Consider the following 11166-nt stretch of genomic DNA (forward strand, 5'->3'; position numbering starts at 1 on the left):
TACCTTATATTAAATATTGTTATATCAATTAAGAACTGTACTTTTAACTATATTTAAATATTATTTATTTAATTTATTTATTTAAATACAGTTATTATCTATTTATCAAATAAATTCAATTCAATGGTCATATTTAAATAAACAGTCTTACATACGATTAATTATATCATTTGTTTGACGGGTATATTGTAAAAAGCCAAAATTTTCTAATCCGGAAACATGATTTGAAGTTACAATACGATTTAAGGTCTTGACGATTAAAGATAATGTGTATATATAGTCAAAATTTTTACATTTATAATTATATTTATTATACGACGATCTCAAACTTTAATTACATGTGTTTCTTTCTATTCAATAAATTTTTTGTCAAAGTCTATTTATATCGATAAATTTTAAACGAAAGATTATCAAATAAAAAAATTACTATTACATATTTAACAAGACTAGCACAACGCGCAAAATGTGCCATAGAAATTTTCATATCTAATACAAGATATTAAGTCTATTTATTAAGCTTGTAAGATTGGTCTTCATAATGAGATTCGCGATAAGTTTTTACAACAAAATTATAATGTCGTTGTGCTAATCTCCTAAAGTTCGTTCAGATTGATAAATGGCTCCAGCGTAGAACATCGTTAGTGTTTGAGTCCCTATTGGTGTGGTGTTCTTAACTATTTTGCAACTGAGATTACACTACTATCAATGTCGTTTTGAATGTAGTTTTTCTAAAAGTTTGTCAGTGTTACTCGATGGTTATTGTTGTGAGTGAATTATGAAATTAACGCAATCGAGAATCGACGTGATGTGATTGCCTTGAAGTATTAAACTACCTCCAATCAACCTTGCATCGATGTTCGATATCTAATAACTCGACGTATAATTAGAGATACTTTAGAATTAGTCCTTTTTATTACGTGGATTTTTACTCGTCCTATGACAGAGGCATCGATTGATATCGAAGAGAACTAATATCTTTAACTAACGTCATAACTTGATATTCGCTTCGGTATTCCTTAAATATTTTCGACGTCATAGTAAATGTTTCGTAATTAACACATGAGTGTTACCGCTGGATATGGAGTACCTGTGTGTTTTGTTCGCAAAACACTCTTTGAATCGGCGTCAACGCCATGTTGATATCGTCAGAACCGTCGATATCCATTTACTTTATTAACGGTCAGATGAACGTCGCTTTTGAATTGACGGCGTTGTCACCCGACATCAATGAGTGTTCTGTGCCATAAAAAAAAATTGTTGGCTATCGGAGCAACCTCGCGGACAGTTTGATTCGTCAACGGCGTAGAGATCAAAACATTGATTGATCCATTACTCCGATTGTCATACTATTTTTTTTCCTTTTTCCTTCTTTTGGAAGAAAGATCGGTGTTTGCCGACTGAGCACCACATCTTCACGATGTTAGATAGACGTGTACACGTGAGCGATGCGCGCGTAAGAAAAGTGTGACAAATGTCAATTAATTAATGTAAAAATCTACACACTTAGCATTACTAGCATCGCTCATTCGAGTAACGCATTCTACACTCATCTTACTCATGCATACATGGCGAAACACGCGAATTAGCAATCACATTAAATGTCAAGGTACACACAATTCACATTCACGCGCACACACACACACCCACACATACACGCGTACATATGTAATCTACACGCGAGAAACAACAAAACACACATGCGCGCGCACGGGCTCACGACAAAACACGAGATTCGCAAGCAAAGACTCTTTAACTAACTCTCTATATGTGTCTATCTGTCCGAATCTATCTTCTCTCCTCGTCTCCTCCACTACTCCGCATAGGTGAAGACCTCTCGTACGCAAGTAAGTCTAGCAAAAAACGCGGATCTACATTGACATTTATATATATATATATGCATTTTTCTCTCATCTTGTACATACTATATTTAATTTCACGTACAATCTCCCCTGGCCGCGATCGCGTTCATACGAGAAAATGCAATTTAAATCGCAACGCACGCACACGCGTTGCTACGCGTTCGTAGAAGTGTTCGTGGGTGCTAATAAAACGCGGACATTCAACATTTTACGCAGTGATGCTGTACAATCGTAGGCAGTACTGCCGATGAAGCGTACCACCTTTTATACGCATTTACTCGAACATCCTACATCGGTCTATCATTTATTTTCCAACCAACTTGATCTGACAAACGAGTTAGGTTGACAGATTGAATTACGGGATGAAACTTATTGCATTTTGTGGAACATGGAAAATATATTCTCAAATAAACAGCGTCGTGCAAAAATCAAGTCACCAAAATTCAAAATTTGAAAAATAACAATTTAAAATGGAAAATATTATGAGATATTACATCAATTTCATGTGAAAATGAATTGAATTAAAATTGAACGGGGAAAATTTAAGCGTAAAATTTAAGCTAGCTATAATAATATTTAGAGATTTAGTTTCTTGGCGGTATTTCATATTTAAAAATTTGATTGTGATATATATATATATATATTTCCTATGCAAGCATATATATATATATATATATATATATATTTCTTATGCAAGCACAACACATATATCTCATCGCAACTCGATTTGACGACTTTAATCATTTCCTTATTAATTTCTATTTACATCCTTCTAAGAAAACTGGGAATTCTGCAATCTCGTTTTATAAAGGAAAAACAGGGAATTACACTTTGCACAATTTGTGAGGACGTTTTCTTGGAAGAAATGTATCAAAGGGGACTTACGTTGATTTTCTGAGCAAAGATGAATGTCTACAATTTCTAATTAACGTAGCATTATTTTGCTCAACGAGGGGCTCGAGTAAGTGCGTAAAGAGGAATTTCGCATAAATTGCAAAGTATTCTCACTCGTCTCACACTGTGCGTCGGTTTCGAGATAATGTCAATTGTAAACAAAACATAGGTTCGCAATCGTCGGCGCGTCTCGTCCCGCAGATGGCGAGCTCACGTCGAAATCCAAAAAGAGAATTCTCCTTGCGCTTTCAGTAGATGAGCTCTATGATCTTTCATGCACTCTTTCAATCCCTCCTGAGCTTTTGCAAAGTCTTTGTCGTTTTGCACGTGAATTCTCTTTCTCGGAGAATGCAAAGCGCGCACTAACAATGCCGAGTAAATATTCACTCTGTAAGACTATATTATAGCATGCTTAGGACAGGATATAACACGACGTAAGCGGAGGCAATAGATCGTTTTTAACTTGTACGTTCAGAAATAGATAAAGGTTGTTACGTTAGTAATTTGCTCGATATCGGTTGCGCCTTCTCCGCTTGCGTCATCTTCGGCATGAATTAGGAATGTTTTGGACACAGTGCACGTTTTTATCGTAGATCGATTTTAGTATCATGTTGTATAACGTTCTCGCAATATGGTCGAGAAGTCGTTTTTAATATTAAAATTCTCATAAAAGCCGTTTGATCTTAACTCGTCCATGTTGTCATGAACTGTATTTTTATCTGTTAGAATTTCAGAATTACACATTTATCTCCACAATTTTAATGGTTATTTTCTTTACGATATTTTGTTCTTAGCGCAATAATGAAAGGCCGTTTCAGCTTAACATCGTCGACGTTATATTCTACATTTAATTATTACATATATATATATATATAGATTTAATTTATACATTTGACATTTATATTATATAAGTAAAATTTTAGTCATCGGTTTATATAATAATTAAATTTTAATATTTTTGTATCTCATTATATTTCTACATTTCCTAGCTTTTAGCGCAAGGTAAGGAAAGACTGTTCTTGTAACTTTTTTTTGCTAAGTATAACAAAATTATTCTAATTTTTTAATTATCGTCACGCGACGCTGAAACGGAACTTCGCTTTTAGAAGTTATAGCGATTTAGTACTGTCCAATGATAGAGTAGCAACTAGGCCTTAGGTAATTAGTTAGGGTAGCTAACATGTGTAGTGGTTTGTTACAGACGACCACCATCCTCCCCCCACATTCACTCCGCCAGAACTGCCCAAGATGGTTCACGTAAGAGGTACAGTTACACCTCAATCAAAAACCATGCTACAGTCTCGCAAGCTGCCCTTTCGGTTGGCAATACGACACGAATATGCTAACGAGAAGTTGCTTGACAATTAACACTTATGACGATCCTAAAAAGAATCACTGCTCTCGATCGATATCTCTTGGAAATTCGATCTTCGACATTTGATACGCTTCGTCAAACTCGCTTGAGCGATAAGTTCTTGATACGTTGTGTTCGATTAAGATTTTTTCTTTTATCGCGCTAATTTATGTTGTTGAAATATTGGAGAAAGTAGAAAAAAAATGATATATAATGAAATATCAATCTTTTATTCTAATTATGATTGTGTGTGTTAATGAACATTCTCTCTTCATATACTACTTTCTCCATTATTGACAGCGTTGCATGAAGTTGTTTAATAGATTCAATACCTGTTTCATACTTTTCCGTCATTTTATTTCTAGTGTAGTGTATATATTTAAAGTTATAAATTTATGTCGTGTTACTTTAATGACTATTTCATTTGGAATTATCTTTATTACATAAAAATTATACATATAAATTATGTCTATATTTTATCTTTTATAAATTATAAAAAATAAAATTAATTATTTGATTTTTTAAATTTACTGAAATTCATTGAATTAGTTTGCACAAATCACAATTTTAGTATAGTTGCAATAGCATTCGATAGTCATATAAAATTTATTTTTGATATTATTTCTTCATTTGCTTCATCATAGATTCATAAAGCATTTAATACATTTCGCAGATGTTAATGACTAAAATATGTTTATTTATTGACCTACATGTTTTTTTTTTTTCAAGGAAAGTTACATATCGATAGACGTGCGTATCATTTTTAAAAGCGTTTTTTACGAAAAAGCGAATAAATAGGCAATTTTCCGAAAAATAATATTTATAATTGTTTTTTGATCTAATAATTTATTATTGCAAAACATACTATACATTAATTTTGTTATAAATTAATTCTTTTATGAATCAAAAATTTAGAGGATATAAAAAAGTATCTTTTTTGAATATAAATTAAGAATGCCAAAGTTGTTGGAAATAAATTAAAATCGCGTAATTAAAATGTTCGGAATATCTATTGGTGCTCGTCTGCGTAAGTAGTAAATTGTTTCTAATTATGCAAATGTTTCTCATACTTTCACGTCAATTTATATATAAATTAAATATACGAAAGTTTATTATAAACAATAAATTTACTCCGAAATTCTTCTCTTTCATCTTAATACGAGTAAATACCTTATTTAACATAATATTCAGATTATAAATTATAAATGCTACTTTATTAAATCAAATTAATTTTTGACATTAATACAAGTCTGAGAAACGTTACTTTAGTTCAAGTAATTTTTGCTGAACTAATTTCTCCCCTTAAACTTTGTGTATCGTAAATAGAATTTTTTCTCTTATACATTTAGAATGTTTGTTTCACGACTGAGTCGTTGACTTTGTGAAACGCGCTTTTCGATCGATAGTATCTTGTTGCTTTCAACTTTGTGAAGATGGATTTATAGTTGTATACACAGCACGGTAGATTAATGGTTTCTAATATATGGAAGTTTTAATTTGGTAACATCTATGTTTGTTGACGAATATATGTGTGTACATCATCTACTTTATAATTTTATTTCATCATTGCAGAAAATGGTTGTTCAAGAAACTACCGCGACAGGCGCCATATGTTGTCCCTCATTAATTTTCATAGCGCCGCAATAGTTTGCAATATTTTTAAAACTGATATTGCTTTTTCTTACTTAATGAATCTGCGAATAAATTTTTCTTCCTGCCTTTGATTTTACATTTTAAGAATATATTTTTAGAAAAAAATATTTAATATTTATTATATAATCAAATTTTAGAAAGTCAAAATAATCAAATTTTAGAATTGTATAAAAACTATACTTTGCATTAGTTTCAAAATTACACAATTGAATATTAATAGAAAAGAATCAAGGAAAATTCCTAGGAAAATTATGTAATGAGACATGATATTTAATATATTAGGGAAAGAATTTTAATGTATAAAAGTTTAAAAATTTTGCAATTAAGATTCTTCTCATTCGATCGTCGCCATTAATTATTAATTTTGTGACACATGCAAAAAACATGTATAGGGTGAAGTATGCGCGCCTGTAAGCATGGGGCTGTAGGCTCATCATCACGAAAATAATATACGTTGTAATGGGGGGAGTTAGGTCACGACAGTGTGACATTTTAATTGTCTTAATCATTGTTGCTTTGCCCACTATCGATGATAAATAGGATGCTCAGATTTAGAATTAATACTATTCTATCAATTTTAGGTGAAATCAGCCGTGAACGAGACGATCCGAATGGTAAGTTTTAGTTACGAGATGTGTAATATCAATTAATTTAATTTACTAATTTGTTAATTAAAGTTATAAAATTATTGAAAGCTCTTTAATATGAAATATCTTTTTATTATTTATTATTCAATATTATTTTATCAATATTATTGATAATCCTTTTACATTGCAGCCATGAGAAATCATCGGAACTCCATTGGGATGACCATGATAAATTCGACGAAGCAGGTCAATAAGGTGAAGCCAAACGTAAATCGAGCGACGAACGATAGTCTATCCAGCCCGAATCAGCCGTATAATCAGAGGTACCTAATTATCCACAGCACATTACAAGTTCATCATCACATGACATATTTGCATCCAAACATGATCACTTACATCGCCATCGTATATAAGAAATTATAATTTCATTCATAATCATTGATTATCAGAATATTTAATAATACGCCTGTTTTGCACCCAACCAAGGCAATACATGCGAATTTCGCTACTGAGAATTAACATAAGAAGGCGAGAAGCGATCTTCTCAAAACAACGCTCGGATTTTTTAATATATATATTTTTTTATATCACTTTGTGGCGAGACTTACAGTGCACTCGACATTTGATATCGACACGTATTTTCTAAACAATGAGAATCGCTTTCTTCTCTGATTGTAAGTCGCTTGAACGTAAATATCTTCCTGAAGTACGCTCTGATCTCTCTCTATCCTGTCGTACAACAATTATTTATTTATTAATTTATATTTTATCACTTTACTTTACAAGCTTATATGTATTATTCATAGCTGCACGATTAGAGTTACATTCTTTCACATGTATTGTACAGAGGTTATTCAAATTGTAACTGAATTCTAATTGACAATAAGAATTTTGCCAAGCCGTTCTGTGTGACAACTTTTCTATACATAATAGGCCTGTTTTTTTTTAGTTGAACTTCTTGCACGGTTCATTTTTTCTCCAACGTGCAGAGAAAAGGAAGAAAAATGAATTGTGCAAGAACTTTAATTAAAAAGAGCAGACCTAATATGTTGCACAATATTTCCTACTTGACAAATTGGCAATGAATTTTGAATAACCTAATTATACATGTCACAAAGTAAAATGTGCAGTTTTAAATATGCGCCTTTTATATTGTTCTTTTTTTTTGTAAATGCATATACTTTTCAGCTAAACGATATTAATCCATTAATATACAATGTCCTACTTTGATCGAGTGCACTAGGATGATCTGCACATTAATGTATCAACGACCTTCGCATTAGCATTTTTCTAGCATGTTCCTAAAACCGTTAAACGTACGAACGTCCATATAACCCGTCAAGATTTAACGTACCGATTCTCGGTAGAGATCTTCAATGCGATCCAGAATCATCTCATCTACGATCGAGAGAGTAATTTCGATATTTATATGTATATCGCGAGTCGCCATTGACATATAAACCGAATAGACTCCTGATCGTTTATATTTAATTTTGTTATATTTCTAAAGGTGTTATTTTTTTCTTGTGAAAGGACATCTAACCTGATCGGACATATTGTATCTTCTAGCGATGAAATGGTATCCCAGTTGATATCAATTAACGATATAACATAACATAATATATATTATAATTTGTACTCAATAATGTAACTGTTATGTAACACTATGTGTTATATTTTTATATAAATTTTATATTGTTGAGTGCGAATTTGCAACTTAGATGTTATATTACGTTTATTTGATGTTAACTAGGATGTTAGATGTAAAATCAGTACATTAATCGGAAACAAAAGCTATAAGTGCTTTTTATCATTTCTCTTAAGTGTTGACAAAGGGTACCGTAAACTTGAACAACAAACGGTTCGCATAAATCACAAGAGAAATCGCGCGAGGACGACAGCCACTTGTACTACGTTGCCGGATGGTGCGAGTAACAGGCTACAGGTGGTCGTTGACATTTTCCGATGAACCTGTTACACATTCACTAGATTAGTTTCTGCAATTTCTCTCTATTATTATTCCAAGATCTCGAACATTTAACGTTTTTTCCCGACAAACACATGTAATTCGTACTTTTGCAAGTCCAAATCTTTGTATATTAAAACAAGATCACATGATGTGTAAGCGGCAATATTTCCTTTCACCATTAAAATCGGACAATAATCTTGATTTAAGTGCCGAAGAATCACTTATCATTCTCATCATTATATTTTTTTCATCAACTGGGCCAAATCAAAGAGAGAGAGAGAGTCATCTGAGAACAGATCCAACGTTACGCAAACCTTCTGATTCCAGATCGCAAGAGGAGTCCGCATACGCTGGCTACCATCTCGCCTACGAAGTCAAAAAGCTCATGTACGCTTCTGTTGTTAACGCTACCTTGTGACGTGATTATGCGACTGCTTTATCCCACGGCTGTGTAATAATAATGAACATGCTTCCTGCATGTCAAGTGATGCTCTACTCTGAATATAAACCGCAATAGAATATTTAAGCCATATGCATCTTTTTTCTACGAGAAAGAATGTGCTAAGAACGTTATGTGTATTTCTATTTAATAAGTTTTAATTATTGATGTAAAATCAAATTTAATGCCCGTAATAATTCATATGTTTCTGATATGTTCAATTTTTTTTTACATAAAATTAATTTTCAGTGTTTCCTACGTTTTATCAGCTCTATTATTTTTTTAAATTAAATGTTATTTTGTTATTATTTATCAGAAGGATTAACTAGGTAATTTGATGTGCTTTTTTTCTGACAACACTTTTCAATCGTCAATAAACGTTAATCCGCCAAATTAGATGCGCATTATTAAGTCAATGTTTTTATTTCTTATTTGACGAGGAAATAAATTATTAGAAATAGTCTAATATAGAGACATAAATATCACAAATGAGAAATATGTTCCATCAAGTTAAATTTTCCATCTCATATTACGTCTTCAAAATTGCACACTGCGCGTAGTTATATGTCACATGATGCGACAGCAAAAAGTATAAAAGTCCATAGAGTTTTATGAGTATACTTAATCTTGAAAAACATGCACCACTGACATTAACGACGCTCGTAAAAATATGTGGGTGTCATACATCAAAATATGAGTTTTGATGGCCGTTTCGTTCAGAATACGTCTTGTTCAAAATGCGTGAAAAATTTGCGCGTACTGCGTTCAGACAAAGAATTACATTGACTGACATTTTTCATTTTAATGAAACGTTTTAAATTAATTTAATGCCGGTTTCTCTCTATTAATATAGTTTAATTTTAATTTCGGTTCAACTAACTCTTTATTTTTTTCTAGTTCTAAAAAAAAAGATGAAAAGTAAATTGAACTGAGATTATAGTTAATCTATTATACATTGATAGAAATAAATAATTCGAATCATTCGCGGAGTTGAATTAATTGCGCAAGAGATGTAAATCGCGCAACATATATCTAAATAGATGAACAGTAAACTTTGTAACTTTTTAACAAATTCTGTGAAAATTGCGAATTTTATAAAGATTTCTTAAACCTTTATTATTTAAAAATTGTTATAAAGCATGCGACACGGAAGCTCAATAACTCCGAAAAGTTCTATATCTTTTTTTAATATTTGCATTCAAATAATTTGTTATTCAATTTATCCTCTAAGATATAAAGTAACAACACTAGTAACGCTAGTAGATAATGAAAAATAATGCAATGTGAATGAAATGCATGCGAAAGTGTGGCTTTACGGTTTTAATTTCATAAAAGCTTGAAGAGAAATTTTTAGAGTGATTCCTTTCACAATTTTTACGGATAAGTGTAAGATTATTATTATTACCTTTATTCTATCTATAATACCATTGATGATGGATATGTTATATCTATAACTTCGTTTATTTAATGTAACGTGCAATTTTTTTCAGGCCAACGAGTAGAGCTTCGGGTGGCACAAACGTTAACAACAACGGCGGTCTTCAGGTCGGGATCGCTGACGATCAAGCGAAAGATTTCGATTTCGAGAAGACCGAGATGAAGTATGACTCGACGGGAATGTTCCATTGGAGTCCCTCCCGTAATCTCGAAGACTGCATATTGGATCGTAATCAGGCGGCGATGACAGTTCTTAATGGACATGTTGTCGTCTGCCTGTTCGCCGATCCCGACTCGCCCCTCATCGGACTGAGGAACCTTGTCATGCCATTACGAGCTTCCAATTTTCATTACCACGAGCTTAAACACGTAGTGATAGTTGGATCGGTGGACTACATACGCCGCGAGTGGAAAATGCTGCAAAATCTACCGAAGATATCGGTTCTAAATGTGAGGAAGCTGTTCTCATTTTATTGAATCGTAGCATTATCTTGCGTAAATATTTTCGTATAGTACAGAACGTCTTGGATTTATACAATAGAATATTTGTGCTCTAAATGTTTTTAACGAACTTAGAAATAAATCTTTTTAATCAAGAGTGTAATTAAAGATTATTAATTAAGATTATTATTATAGTAAAAAATGTGTGTAAGATATTATTTTCGTTCAGCCCCACTTAAACAATAGAATCAAAAATTAAAAAGACCAGATAATTAGTAGAAAATTTTTTCGTTCTAAAATTTAATTTGAATTACCTTAATTTTAATTTATTCTAATAATGTTGATTAAAAAAAAACTTCTTTTTAGATTTTATAGATTTTTTTTATTAATACCTCGAGAAGAAATTACAAAAACAATATATTTAAATATAATTGTATATTTTTCATATCTTTTGATATGAAATTCAAACTATTGGTTTAAAAAAGTACATGATAAATCTGAGACATCGTATATACTTTAATATATTATTATAT

The 11166-nt window shown here is 31.7% G+C and overlaps 1 protein-coding gene across 26 annotated transcripts in view; it reads left to right on the forward strand.

Moving 5' to 3' along the window:
• Positions 1 to 11166, forward strand: part of LOC108692693 (calcium-activated potassium channel slowpoke) — a 104345-nt gene that overhangs the window by 89000 nt on the left and 4179 nt on the right. For 20 of the 26 annotated variants that reach the window (XM_018201107.1, XM_018201276.1, XM_018201085.1 and 17 more), the window contains 5 exons: positions 3955 to 4017; positions 6342 to 6374; positions 6538 to 6670; positions 8644 to 8703; positions 10246 to 10642. In XM_018201107.1, coding sequence (XP_018056596.1) covers positions 3955 to 4017; positions 6342 to 6374; positions 6538 to 6670; positions 8644 to 8703; positions 10246 to 10642 — 686 coding nt within the window. The remainder of the gene's footprint in view (positions 1 to 3954; positions 4018 to 6341; positions 6375 to 6537; positions 6671 to 8643; positions 8704 to 10245; positions 10643 to 11166) is intronic. The other 6 variants (XM_018201185.1, XM_018201228.1, XM_018201200.1 and 3 more) reach the window with 2 other exon arrangements.

The sequence above is a fragment of the Atta colombica genome, unplaced genomic scaffold (assembly GCF_001594045.1).
Source record: "Atta colombica isolate Treedump-2 unplaced genomic scaffold, Acol1.0 scaffold107, whole genome shotgun sequence".
Classification (NCBI taxonomy): domain Eukaryota; kingdom Metazoa; phylum Arthropoda; class Insecta; order Hymenoptera; family Formicidae; genus Atta; species Atta colombica.